Source organism: Otolemur garnettii, unplaced genomic scaffold, assembly GCF_000181295.1.
Source record: "Otolemur garnettii isolate 467f Iridium unplaced genomic scaffold, OtoGar3 scaffold00164, whole genome shotgun sequence".
NCBI classification, from domain to species: Eukaryota; Metazoa; Chordata; class Mammalia; order Primates; family Galagidae; genus Otolemur; species Otolemur garnettii.
Window position 1 is genome coordinate 1,687,732 of NW_003852559.1, and position 14,991 is coordinate 1,702,722.

The window sequence follows — 14,991 nt, forward strand, 5'->3', positions numbered from 1 at the left end:
GACTTTTGGCCTGACTCAAACCAATTTACGTGGTCTGTGCTTAGTTTCAGCTTTTATCTTTTCCGTGTCCTTCCTCCCCTGAGTTACAGCTGCTCCCCTTTGTGCCACAACATACTTTTCTCTTCCTTGGAGCCCGACTGGAGAATCTGTGAGAGAGAGAGCGCCAGGACTGGCTTCATGCCACTTGGTTTGCTGTTTGGTGGTTTATCCATCTGTGCTCTCAAATTTATGTTTGTTTATTTGTTTATTTTTTTTCCTTTGTTATTTTCAGTACTGATTAAGTTTCTTGGAGGTAGGAACTGAGCTATGTAATTTCTTTTCTTTCTCCCAAGGCATTTCGAGTATACTGCTCAGGACTTAGGAAGCCTTCCATAATTGTTGAAGACTGATTCAGCGTGCAGAACAGGCTTCCAAGAGTCATCCAAACTGCAGATAACCTACTCAGTAGTCCTGTAGAAAACACTGTATTACAAATTTATATGTTGCTAGGCAGTTACACAGAGAGCTGACCAGGTTATGACCTGACTTTTCTTATCTGCTGTTGAGAACATCCTGGTAACCGAATCTAAAACTGTACTCAAAACTGGTTACTAATTACTATATCCGTTGGGTTATCCAAATCTGTTAGCCCATCTTAAGGGAAGCATAATAGAGTTTCATCAGGAATTATGTTTCACAGGGTCTCACATGGTACAGTGCTCTGTTACGTGCATACTTAATTACATAAAATCTCCAGGGACTCGTGGGCCCCAAACACAAGTAATTTATGATGAGGAAAAAGATATGTCCATAGATTAAAAATTGCTGGATTTTCTTGCTTATTCATCTTGCTGCTTTAATTAATCAACAGTAATTTTCTTCAAGATGTCACTGTATGGCTTCTAAATATACCACTTATCAAAGCAAGGTTATAGCTCTTACTTAAAATTCTCCTAGTAAGATTAAATCCCTCATCCTCCCCACAGACCTTTACTCAGAAAGGTCAGCATAAAAGAAGCTGAAATGTATTTGGGCCAAACACATGTCACTGTTAGGCACACAATAATGCTCTGCTCAAAATACAGCAACTCAGATGGTGAAGGGGTTAGGAGAGAGAGCAGGGATTTTTGTGATCACAATTCCCTGTGAGCCACAGAATAGGAACCAAAAAAACCTGAGAAGGGAGGATAGAAAAGCACTGATTGCCCATCAGATCCTTCCCAAGTAGTTTGTACAGCAGTGAAGAAACCTTGTTTCTGGCCTGTACTCACTCATGTGGTGTGGAGTATTGTCAAAGCAATGTTCTTCTCCTTGGTACTTTTTCCATCCCCCAGAGCAATGCTTTTCGTGTTTGAAGCATCCCTAGTGATAGTATGCAAGGAGAAGCACATACTTTTACAAATCCCCAAAAGTCTAGTAAATCATTCAGATTTGAAGAGAGGCAGGCTCTGATACTAACACAAACACAGACTAGCCATGCTTGGGGCCCACGAGTCCCTGGAGATTTTATTTAATACACCACTTAGAAGTTGAATTAAATGAACTGTGAGACTTGCTGAATAGTGTACCCTTTTTTCTTCCTTTCTTATCAAGTACTTTTTTCCATATGAATCCCAGGGCTTTATTTTGCACGTGTGCGTGTGTAAATATATACATATATATATATATTTTTTTTTTTAATTACTTCTTGGTAGCCAAATAGTAACTCTGCCTGAATATTTAAGCATAATTTGAAAGGACAAAGATCTAATGATGGCCTTAGGACTTACAGCTCCAATTTGTCCTTGGACATACTCTGAATGCTTTGTTCCTAGTCCACACTCAGGGCCTTGCACTAAATCTTCCCAACATAAAAGCCTGGGAAGAACTTGAGAGTGGCTGCTTTCATGGCTCTCTAAAGGTGAATTCATTCCTACTAACGCTTTGGATTCTCCTAGTTGATGACACATGGATGTTGTATCTTGTGCAGTATACCCAGAACATAATAAACGTAAATGTGTGATAAATGTTAGCAATTACTGTTATCACTTATGCTTTTTTCCCTAAAGGTTCTTTGCAGATGGATTTTAAGTGTGAAGAAGAATTATCGGAAAAATGTTGCCTATCATAATTGGAGACACGCCTTTAATACGGCGCAGTGCATGTTTGCTGCTCTTAAAGCAGGCAAAATTCAGGTACTTTTTAGAGCCATTCAAGTATTTAAGACATCTCATTGCTTAGTAGTAAAATTTACAACATGTTCTTTTAAGTTTTTTTTTTTAACGTGCCCTAATGATGGACAATAATATTTATTGCCACTTACATAATAAATTATATTTTGTTAATTAAAGAAGACTAATATGGCAAAATAATAAGTTGCTAATTTTCTTTCATATGTAATATATATAACATATTAAAACACCTTTAAAATAACTTAAGGGCATACCCAAGTAGTCTTTGGGCAAATAAATACTTCTTTCAGAGGAAAACACTACAGTATTAAGAGAACATAAGAAAAAGTATCACATTTCTCATGTTCACGTTCAACCGGCTCCTCACCCAAGTCCTGAATTTGGCTTCACAGATAAGTCCAGGGCTGTCTACTCATTTTCTCTGGAGCACTCATTTAATTTTAAGTGATATTTTGTAGAAAGAGTTTTGGTTTCATCTTCACTAACCAAAGACTGTTTGAAAGGAAGATCAGTGCAGAAAACGTTCAAGTAATCTGTTCCTTTCCAGGCCAGATTTTATCCATATCTCTGTCCTTAGATTCTAACTTCAGTGGGAATCAACTAGTTGTTCTAGGTTAGTGATTCTAGGCCTCCATCCTATAACTGTTTTAAAGTCAGTGCTTCCCTGCTTTTTTTCTTTTTAAAATTCTAAAAATGTCATTCTCTGTCTGTTTGCATAGGATGCACACTTTAACTGTTTGGGTCTAAAAGAGGTGATTTTTATCCAAGAAACCATGTGCAATAGCATAGTAGTTTTTTCTGCACTAGTGAACATTTATAGGCTGAGTATCCCTTATTCAAAATGCTTGGGACTAGAAGTGTCTGGACTTTGGATTCTGTTGGATTTTGCAGTGTTTGCATTATCTTAACTGGTCGAGCATCTGTACTTTGAAAATCCAAAAAACTCCAATAAGCATTTCCTTTGAGTGTCATATGGGGTCTCAAAAAGTTTTAGATTTTGAAGCATTTTGGATTTCAGATTTCCAGATTAAGGATGCTCATACTGTATTAAGAAATAGGAATATGGAAGGATCATAAGGATCATCACCAATGAGACTATCTGTGCTTTGTTTGTTTGTTTGTTTGCTTTGGAGATAGAGTCTCACTTTTTTACCCTCAGTAGAGTGCCATGGTGTCAGAGCTCACAACAACCTCAGACTCTTGGGCTCAAGAAATCCTCTTGCCTCAGCCTCCTGAGTAGCGAGGACTACAGGCACCTGCCAGAAGCCCAGCTATTTTTCAAGACACAGTCTTGCTCTTGCTCAGGCTGGTCTTGAACTCATGAGCAATCCACTCATCTCAGCCTTCTAGAGTGCGAGGAGTACAAGCGTGAGCAACCACACCTGGCCTATCCTTGGTTTTTGTAAGGAATAACAAAGTGAGGATTTTTATGTTTGTTGTGAAACCTACTTAGGGTGTTGAAAGGTCTGGCAGAATAGAGATAATAATTTTAATTCATGTTTTTTACTAATGAGGGGAAACAGTATTGAAGATAATACAAATGGCAGATTCTAAAAAAAAAAAACCTAAGTTTGATTCTGGAATATATTATGCACTATTTTAAAGCCAAATTTTCATTCTGAATCATCTTTTTTTGTTGTTTTACTTAACATTCAGATTGTCTACATTCCTTAAAGCTACAGCAACTGAGCAGAAAATAAAGCACGATCTGCAGGGAGCTAAAAGAGAAAAAAACAATCGTTTAACATTTATGATTATTTAACATTATAAAGAGAATTAAGAATTAATGATATTTACTGTAGGTGGACAGATTATTAGTTTTTGAGGCATTTCAACTTTATCTGTTAATAATTGATATTGGTAGTAATCCCATTCTGAATGACAAAGTATAGCCAATTTCCCAGAAAATAGCATTCTAGGGCGAATCCTTTATGACTATAGGTACATATGTAAACCACTGAGGGAGAAAAGATAACTGAACAGAAGTAATAAGATGGCCTTTTTACCAAATTGTATCTTTCTCTTTCTTTCCTTCAATTCCTTGTCCTACAGAACAAGCTGACAGACCTGGAGATCCTTGCATTGCTGATTGCTGCATTAAGCCACGATTTGGATCACCGTGGTGTGAATAACTCTTACATACAGCGGTAAGACCGTTTCCCAGCGACACAACAAAATGTTTCCCTTAAATTGTAGGGCTGTATTTATTAAAGTTAAAGCCACAACAAAATTTGGTGGTATAAAATTTCAGTTGGCCTTGATCCATAACATACTCTGGTAAGAGAAATGGAAGATATAATGTATGTCCAGTCTTGTGCTGATAATGTTTCAACCCTAAAGTTCAAGAATTTATGTTGAGAATCTTATTGCATTGGGCAATCATCAGGAGCTTCACTTTAGTTTATGTGCACTCAACTTAAGCGTTTCTTTAGAACACTATAAAGTCAGTTCAGAAAAGGTAGAATTTGACCCTGCAGTGGAAAAGATAATATTTAAAAGGTGCTTATTAGCTCAGCCCTGAGTACTGAGGAAGTACTCCGTAGAAGGAGGCTTTTGATCTTAGTGGAGACAGTATCACACGGGGTTGGCAAACTTGGGCTCTGTGGTCAAACTTGGATTCAAATCCTCTCTGTGCCACACAGTTTCTGTTTGGCTTTGGACAAGGGAGTAATTTCTTTTGCTTTATTTTCTAACCTGTACAATAGAGATAATAGCATACCTGCCTTACAAGGGTGATGTTCGTTTTAAGAGACAGCACACATCAGTACCAAGTAGAATGTGTGGTACATATTTAAACGTTAAATCTCAGCAGTAGATGGTAGAGATGTATCGTCATCGGAGGTCTGCTTGTCAGCTGATTTTGCGAGTAAGGCCCTAATCCTTAGGGAAAGAGTTTCAGGGTCCTTTAAGTGACTTTAAGGCTTAAGTGGCAGTTGTTGTGACAAATGAGATGATGAAGGTAACAGCACTTGGCATCAAATTTTTGAGCCACTGCTTCATTTTTATTTTCTTTCAGCAATTTGGCTGAAAAGTCTACATTTTAATGGCACTATCTCTTACTAATGAGCATTTTTTGAAGCATGCAAGTGATCCAATTAATGGATAGATCTCTTAAGGAAATTCCAGATGTCTGATATCTAGAGGGAATTTCAGAATGCTCTCTAATCACATTCTCTTTATCTAAATAAATGGAAAACTTCATGTAAAAAGAATTGTAGTGATGTAACAGCCGCGTCCTCTGCTGACCTTTGATGGGAAAAGCCAGCGAGCTCTTGCCTGTGTCAGAATCTGCCTGTTCCTTCTTGAAAATCTAATGTCTTGAAGAACTGACTGGGTACCATGTCCTTTGTCTCCATGCTTTGTCATGTGATTTCAATCCTAAGCCTCACTTAGATATGGAGAGTAATTACAAAAGGAAATGCCAACGTGAAAAGATTCAGGGAGTAGAGTCAAGCCACGTAGCGTGGCCTTCCATAGTCAGCGCCACCTAAAGACCACAGCCAGCACGTGTCCACCCGACAGATTGTCAGTGCACGGATCATGAGTGCGTGGATTGCTCTGCTGTGCTATATTGTCCTGCTTTAGAGTGGGGGAAAAAACACTCAGCTATTTTTTCCTTTGTTTATTTAAAAAGCATTAGCCCCCAGAAAACATCTGGAGAAACGTCATCGTCTCGTCAAGAGGGCAAAATACACCCTGGGAAAAAGTCCTAGACTACAGAATCCTGCCTTCACACATGCCACGAAGCAGGCTGCAGCTGAGGAAAAACGTTTAAAAAAAGATGTCTCAGAGATTTTTATTTCTTCCTTTATCCTTGTGGTTTGTGTAAAAGAAACTAAGAATGTTCCAGGGATAGATTCTTTATTTCTTTCCTTGTTGGTAAATAAGTGATACTTAAAGTAGGATTTTCTTAGCCAGGGGACTCTTGGGAATAAGAGAATCATAAACATTCCCATGTAAAGTACTGTCTTCAAAAAAGATATACTGTGTCCAGACCTCATCAGACTTGCAAACTAATAAATAAAGAAACTGGAAACAATAAAAGAAGGCACAGAAATCAAATATATCAAAAAGAAAAAATGTGCTCACGAGGTCCTGATGTTAGAAACTCAAATCCTCTCATTCATTCTTGAACAGAGTTTCAGAAAACTCTTTTTAAGTAAGATAGTCCTTGAATAGGAAGCTGTCCCTCGATTCATTATTTGATTGCTTGATTCCTTCCTTGATTAGGAAAACTACCATTGTGGGGAATACTACAGATATGTCAGTAGAATATTTGGGGGGAAGAGTTCACTGCTCATACTTGCTTCTCCCACTTGGGTGAATAAAGGAGTGTGTGATCTGAGGTAGATAATGAATTACTATTTTAAAAAACAATAGGAATAAATTGGCTGAAGTGCAGACATCTGCTAGAGAAGTCATAATTGTTACATTTGAGTTAGATAGCGAACCGAGGAGCATTAGACTTGCAGTCAATATAAAGAGATGATTATAAATACATTTCTCTGGGGACAGAGGGCTATAAAAGTGTAAAATGCAATTCCTGCCATGAAGGAACTGTCATGGTCTTATGAAATAATGGTGATCATTGCGGCAACAAAGTATCCAGTGAGTCCTGAGTTGTTTAACAGTATGGACCGTAAATGTTGAACAGAAAAGATTAGCCTAGGTTGGTCTAGTGCATCTGCACTGCTAATGGAGGAATTGAGGCTCACACTGGATCTTAAGAGGGGTAGGATTTGGAGATGAGAAAGGATAAAGATATTCTAGGAGCACCATGAGGCGGGTATTTCTTGGAACAGAAATGGTGACCTACCTTACTGGAGTCAGAAGGTTCACCCTGACTAGGAGTGAAAAGTAAGAGGATAAACAAGTAGAAATTTTAAGACCCTTTTGAGGGAGGGCTGTAAAACTAGGCAGTGCATTTTAGATTTGATACAGTGGGAAAAAGACATTCTTAGAGCACATAACAACCATATTGTCTGGGAAGGAAGTCTGAAAGTAAGCTACAAGGTAACTGGGTAGGAATTTGTACCATAGAGCTCCATGAAAAGCTGCTACAGCAAGCCAGGTATAAGCTGAAAATCACATATTGGCTAGAGAGAGGAGACAGAAGGGGGAAAATTAATTTATTATTGAACAGCTAGTTATATGCATGAAGGAAGGAAATAATTTATGACTTCTGGTCCAAGAAGCTGGAACATGATAGTGTCGCTGATAAAAATGGAAGAGCTGGAAAGTCTCATACGGGTTCTTCTTTAGTTCTTTCCTTTATCTTTTCTCTCCAGATCATCACTGTTTTCTTCTTCTACCAATCACAGGTTATTTTCCTCCCCTTCTGTATAGTCATATTCAGTGGCATAAGTTTGCAAGATTCATTTGACCTTTTGACCTCACAGTCCCTTTACCTCCTGATTTACTGCTGGTTTTTTCTTTTCCCATCAAAGGTAGGCACAGGCTCACTTCTTTGCTCCACAGCCACTAGGTGCTCCTAGGCACAGTATTTTTACCACTCTTCACTTGGTAGCTACCATCAGGGTGCCTGTTTGTCCTGGAAGAAACTTTGTACCATGGTCTTTTCTGCTCTGTAACTGAAAACGGGAATGAGCTGGTGTCACAGACTGGCGTAGTGGTAATAGAGGGTCAGCAGGATCGGAGAGACTCAAAAGGGCACTACATACAGCACAGAATCACAGCTTGTGAAATTCGAACTGCATGGAGTCTGTTTTATCCAGGAATGAGATTATCACCGGTGAGGCTGAAGGTCTTCAGAGACGGGAGACCTGAACATGGATAAAGTGCAAGTGCAGTTAGTCTCGCTGTCAGCAGCAAATCAGAATAAGAATAGAAGCTTATACTCAGTATAGCCCTGATCATGTGGCATGGGTAGCACTTTATAAATGTATTAGTTCACTTGGTCCTCACATCCCCACCTGGTATAAGGCTGTGATGGTTATGGTGGGCAGGGCAGATGCAATTCAGATGCTGGGGTTTGAATCCAGACTCCTCCTCTCACCATGTGACCTGATGAGTCATTTAACCTCGCCGTCCCTCTGTTTTCGTCTTCTTTTTTTTTTTTTTTTTATTAAATCATAGCTGTGTATATTAACACAATCATGGAGTACAGTGTGCTGGTTTTACACACAATCTGAAATGCTTTTATCAAACTGGTCAACATAGCCTTCATGGCATTTTCTTAGTTATTGTGTTAAGACATTTATAGTCTACACGGAATAAATTTCACATTTACCCTTATAAGATGCGCTGTAGGTGTGATCCCACCAGCTGCTCTCCCTCCACCCATAAAATTTTCATAAGGATTAAAGAAACATAAATGAACGTAAGGTGCTTGGCACAGTATCTGGCATATATTACATGCTGTACAGGTTTTGGCTGTTTTCACAGGGGACACTCTTAATGACAGGTAGGAATTCAAGATCTCACTTTGTCCTGTGATGGATAAAGGGAGTGGTAAAAATACTGTGCCTAGTAGCACCTAGTGGCTGTGGAGCAAAGAAGTGAGCCTGTGCCTACCTTTGATGGGAAAAGAAAAAACCAACAGTAAATCAGGAGTTTAAAGAACTGTGAGGTCAAAAGATCAAATGAATCTTGCAAACTTATGCCACTGAATATGACTATGAAGAAGGGGAGGAAAATAACCTGTGATTGGTAGAAGAAGAAAATAGTGACGATTTGGAGAGAAAAGATAAAGGAAAGAACTAAATGGGCTTGGCATGGGTTAGAAAACAGTAGTGAGAAATTTGAGCCCAGAGTAATATGTATGGGCAAGAAGCAGGAGTCAGGAAGTTGTTACCATTGGTGAAAAGAGGAGGACTGGCTGGCAGGATTGTTCTCTCGGAGGACTTTGATTTTCTGCAGATTTTTAAGGCTTTTTATTTCTGGAATATTGGCTGGATTTCCACATGGGCATCCTCTTACCACTCTCAGAGATGGACCAACAATTGTGCAGAACAGAAGAAAACGTAGGAGAGCCTGCCAGTCCATTAATGCTCACTGACATCAGCGGGAGGATGAAATTCTGCAGCACTGGTAGTTTAAATGGGTCCTTCTGATGCTGCCTCAAATAAAGCAAGCAGCATAGCCTGGTGTTGGAAAGAGTGAAGTGCAGCAGATGTGGAGTGCATTGGTTTCCGTGAATATTTCTGTAAACAGGAAATTTGGAGCATTTGTCACTCCTTTATTGATTCATAAATCTGTATTTTTAGAATGTAAGTAAATGCAAACACAATTTTCATTCATCAAATTGTGCACGCCAAGAATTTTCACTAATGTGAAACAGTCCCTTCTGCATCATCTAAAAATGTAATGTGCATTTGAAGTTCTAACTTGTTTGTGTTCTATCCACCTAATTGCATTTCCTAGCCCAGCCCTAAGTAGGTCAGTGAGTGGATACTGTGTGCCTTGAAAATACCATGTGTCATGAGACAGTGTGAGCAGTGGAGGGGACATGTTTGTGTCGACCTTGAGCACATTAGATGATCTCTCTGAATCTTTAGTTGTCTAAAATATAAATACAAAAACGCCAGATTTAGAGAGGGCTCAGCCTGGGTTACCTTAGAGGCACAGTCTCAGGCAGGCAAAAGTTGCCATGCAGATAGCTTATTTGGGAATACAGCCCCAGGGAGCAGGAATTCGGGACTTGGAATAAAACAGGGAAGAAGGGGAAGCCAGGAGGAAAATGACTCATCCAGATGTCTACACGTGCGAGTGACTGCTCAGTCCCAACAGGTGCTTGTGAGTCTTATGAAATGAGACCAAGACTGTCCATGAGCAAGAAAAAAAGCAGTTATCCATTAGCCCCTATACCCTATGGTCAAATGCAGCCCCACTGGCCTTAACTCCTCCACACTCCAGGTTGAGCAGGTGTTAAGTGCAGAGAGAGTTCCAGCTGTGGGCTCAGAGAGCTTCAGAGCAGAAATGAGAGGTGTTCGAGGTGGGCTAAGGCAAGGCACCTTTTTCTTTTTTTTTTTTTTATTTGATACAGTCCCACTATGTCGTCATAGCTTCACAGCTCGCAGCAACCTCAAACTCTTGGGCTTAAGTGATTCTCTTGCCTCAGCCTCCCAAGTAGCTGGAACTACAGGAGCCTGCCACAACGTTTGGCTATTTTTTGTTGCAATTGTCATTGTTGTTTTAGCTGGCCCCGGCTGGGTTCGAACCTGCCAACTTTGGTGTATGTGACTGGCGCCGTAACCAGTGTGCTATGGGCACCAGGCCGGCAAGGCACCTTCTAATGGGGTGCCTGCATGACAACTGTTAAAGCGTGCAGGAGACTAGACTAAAGGGAGAGGTGAGAGTAAGGATTTTGATGTGGTGGATGGAAATACTCTAAACAGGATTATTGCAGAAATTAAATGTAACAAACTATATAGCACAGTGCCTGATATGTATAGGCTCTCAGTTCATGGTAACTGTTATCCTTAGGGACAACAGCTATAACCATATTCAAGAGGTTTACAGTCTAATGGGGTGATAGACATATAAACAGTTAACACCTGGTAAAATTAAGTTGATATTAAACTGTTATGTATGATATGTCATTGAATGTCTTATACAAATGAAAATAAGTGATACAGTAGAACCTTTTCTTTCTATTCTAAGTGAAGGGAACGAGGAAGGTGGCCGTTAATACCAAGTTTGACTTTAGCATATCTAGTCTGAATGGTGTGAAAATAGTCTTGCCAGAGTGGAGAATACAGAATACAATGCAAGATTCACAGGGGAGGTCATTGGTCCTGTTTAATCCTACGCCTCTGTTCTCATCATAGGCCACATAGGCCTTCTCCTGGGCCATCTTGTCTACTCCCATGGCTGGGGTTATTGATGCATTCCAAATGTTTGACTCCAACCCAGACCTGAGATCAGACATTTATATCCACTTGAGCATGTCTCAGGCACCTTAAAAACCAACAGATCCAACACCCAACTAGTCATCTGCCCCTTCTTCATCCCCCAGCTGTAATCATTGTCTCCCTTTCCTCCTGTATCTATAAATGCAAACACCATCCCAAGGCAGAAACTACATTCCTACTTTCCCTTTCATCTTCCTCATTCCCTCATCTCCCTCATCCCACTCCCAGCCAGGATTCGTTGCCAACGTGTATCTTATCCACCTCTTAAGCGGCTCTCAGATAACTTCGCTTCTCTTCCTTTGGGCTGCTACCACTGTGATCCGGGCTTTTTCTTATTTGGGTTACTTGAAGTTTCCCAGTGCTCTCCTATCTAGCTCCCAATAGTCTCCATACATACCCAGTCTCGTTTCCAGAACATTCATCCTTACTCAAAAATCTGCTCACATTACTCCAGTCATTGGCTTCCCATTTTCCAGTGATGAACACAGTACCTGACCCATAGGACAACTCACTAAATGTGGAGGGAACAAAGAAGACAGGCAAGAATTAATTTGGAAAAGGTGATAGCAGCATCATGGCAACACGTCAGCAGGACAGGTGATAGGTTAAGCAAGAGGAATAGGTGAGATCACCCATTTTCTTACCTTTGTTTTCACCGTAGTATTTCCGTTTTCTCCCAAGCTTCTCTCACTCTACCCATTTTTTCCCTTACATTGCATTTCTTCAATGAGTAGCTTCTCCTTCCACAACAAATGAAATACGAAGTAAAATAATGATTCAGATATTAGTGTTATATTATCTCACACTTGTATATTGTGTTTTGCATTTCATAAACCTCTTTCCTATACATTTTAGGAACAGAGGCTTTCGGAAAACAGAAACATTTTCTTATAAAGAGGAAATTGTGAAAACTATGCTTGGTAGCCACATATGGCGAAGGGTCATGAGAAATAGGAGGTGGAGGGCTGTGCCTGTCATGCTTTAGAACTTGATTTGTGACTGTCTCACAGATATAATGAACTGACTATAATATGCTGTCCCCCTCTCCATCCATCTACTGCTTTGCCAAGTTCAGTTTGGAGAGCTAGCAAGATATCCTACTGAAATAGCCTGGATCCCACATGGGGAACTCTCTAACTCCCTCCCTCCTTCCCTCCCTTTCTCCCTTCCCTCCCTTCCCTCCTTCCTTCCTAGGGAGCATGTGCTCTGACCATGGGTCCCTTCCTTCCTCGCCTTCCAGCTCTCTTAACCTCAGTTAAATCCGTCTCATTTGGTCCTTTTTGTATTTGCAGACACAAAGGAGCAAGCTGACTTTCAACCTGAGCATTACGTCAGGGGAAAAGCTAGCATGAGAATTTGTTTCCAATTTTAAGTCAATTGCACTTTTGAAATTGAAAAGTTTTTATTAGTGCAACTATTTTAGAGGGATTGTTTTCCATGTTTAGAGAAATGGAATAAGTCCTTATTCCTTCTACTGTTTTCATCAATATTAAAAATAATGAAATTGTTCATTCTTAGAGCTAGTAGCAGTTCCATTGGTATTTGAAAGCAGTTTAACTCTTTGTAACTATTTCCCAGAGATTAACTCACTTTTTTCTCCGTAAGAGGAGAGAAAATTGTGGGTTTGATTAATTTTGTGACGTAGCCTCTTTTTTAGTTAGCCAATAATAAGAACGAACTGATAAACTGACACAGTGGAAACTGACTTTTTCTCTTTCTTCAACAAAATATATTTTCAGAAGTGAACACCCGCTCGCTCAACTCTACTGCCATTCCATCATGGAACACCATCATTTTGACCAGTGCCTGATGATTCTTAATAGTCCTGTAAGTACCTAATTTACTGCTGTGGAATCTTTTTAAGTGAGCTTTATAAATTCAGTTTTATTTTTAGGTTTTGGATTTATTCCCAGCATCATACATTCTTGAACATACTTTATTCCTTTTTGGGTAAGGAAGGCAAAGCCAGCACATTTGAGATCCTCACAGCCTCCCTTCTCTAGACAACCCAAGCTGTCTAAATGTTGCCTGATGAGGGAAATCTGGTTATTCAATTCTATGTGACTACTCCAAATTAGAAAGAAACAAAAATGGCATTGGTGGCTCTCAGTTAATTCTGCTTTTTTTAAAAAAAATCAAATGATGTGGTTTATATAGCTCTAGGGCTTTCTGTCACATGACAATACATTTTCCTCTTTTTTACTGAAATTCCTAATCACCAACAAACTGTTTTATTAAGAAATAAAGCTACGGTAACAGCTTTTGTTAAATGTATATGTATCCGTGCAAGAAGGTGTATGCTATATTAAACATACTTACGTTAAAGTAAGTAAGATTAAAGTAATATATACTAAAATGGTAGCAGTGGTTTTGTTGGTCTAGTGAAATTGTTGGTACTTTTCTTTTTTTGATTTGTTCATCATTCCCATTATCTGTTGTATGTATATAGTGTCTTTAGAATAAGAAAAAAATGAAAGTCATAACTATTAGACTGAACAAGCACAATGCATGACACAGAATCTTAAAGTAGTTTTATCACCAGACATTTGCCGAACGGGGCTAGCTCTTCTCTGAGGCCTTGGATAAAACTCAGAAATTCCCATTTTTCTGGCCACTCTTTTATAAGTAAAAGCCCTGTAGTTACTTTAGGTCCCAAAATATAGTATGTCATTCTCAATTCAGAAACCAAAATGTCCAGTAGTAGGTAAGAGTCCGAATTCTGAATATGATTTAAAGTTTCACATTCTCCCTTTACTGCGGCGGTCGGCTTCTCTCATTCTGTACCTTGTGTTTCTTCTAACTCCTTCCTCACTCCCAAATCCCCATGTAGTTTCTCGCCCCTTCACACTTGGAGAATGGAAAGGGAGAAAAGGTAAGAAGAGGGGCCAGAACATTCTCAACAGATTGGTATTATTATAAAGCATCTCACTCTTTGTGCCTGGTAGGGGTTTAATCTGAGTTCTTTTCTTTTTGAAATGTCATAATATGATAGGGGTATAAACATTTTGGTTACATGAATTGCTCTTGTGCAGTTTAAGTCACAGTTATAAATGTGCCCGTCACCAAGACAGTGTGCCTTGGTGCATTTGTATCCATCAGGTGTGGATTTACCTGTCCTTTTCGCCCCCTTCCCCTGGCCCCACCTGCTTGGTTTCCATTGAATTTTACTACTACAAAAAAAGGGATCAAAAAACACGAACAGAAGCTTTTCAAAACAAAAATAGACTAATGGCCAATAAACATGAAAAATGCTCAGAGTCTCTCATCATCAGGGAAATGCAAATCCAAACCATAATGAGATATTACCTAACTCCAGTGAGAATGATGTTTATCAAAAAGTCCCCAAACAAGAGATGCTGGTGTGGATGTGGAGAGAAAGGAACATTTATACACTGCTAGTGGGACTGCAAACCAGTACAACTTCCATGAAAACTACTACGGAGATACCTGAGTTCTTTCCTCATGAGGATCTTCTTGATCCCTGCGGAGGACCCTCATTGTGGAGATATCTCACATAGCCACAGAGTAGCTAGCCAGCCCGAGTCCTGCCTTTGTCCTTTCCAGACAGGAATCAGACACAAATCCACTCTCGCTCCCCCTCCACCTCCAGGAGACGTGCACAGGACTTCATGCCTTCTCTCCTACCGGAGGTGAAGGACAGCATGTGTTCACTGCTCCCTGAACACCTCAGTGTGAGGGAAAGGTTAAGAGTTACAAACCTATGTAGGAAACCTCCTCATAAATTCTGCATGTGGCCTAGCACCTGGTCTGCATGTGTGATTAGTAAGTAGAAGAATGATGCCGGTATATTGCAGAGTTGTTATCATTTCATACATAAATTTTCTGGAGTAAGAAGTGCCAGAATTGTGGAGGTTGAATTTTGGCCTTTAGCAAAAAAAGGAAAAAGCCCTCTGCTTGGCTCCTTTCCATTCAAAAATGAGGCTGGGTACAGTGGCTCACACTTACAG

The 14,991-nt window shown here is 39.7% G+C and overlaps 1 protein-coding gene and 1 long non-coding RNA gene across 2 annotated transcripts in view; one reads left to right on the forward strand and one right to left on the reverse strand.

The window, feature by feature from the left end:
- Positions 1–14,991, forward strand: part of PDE5A (phosphodiesterase 5A) — a 129,813-nt gene that overhangs the window by 105,221 nt on the left and 9,601 nt on the right. The window contains exons 12-14 of the mRNA XM_003800072.3: positions 2,028–2,153; positions 4,203–4,297; positions 12,763–12,850. Coding sequence (XP_003800120.1) covers positions 2,028–2,153; positions 4,203–4,297; positions 12,763–12,850 — 309 coding nt within the window. The remainder of the gene's footprint in view (positions 1–2,027; positions 2,154–4,202; positions 4,298–12,762; positions 12,851–14,991) is intronic.
- On the reverse strand, positions 8,844–11,759 carry LOC105888034. Its single transcript, XR_001161705.2, has 3 exons — positions 11,668–11,759; positions 11,421–11,534; positions 8,844–9,313 (listed from the first exon to the last, which is right to left on the reverse strand). It is a non-coding gene; the product is annotated as an uncharacterized LOC105888034 (long non-coding RNA).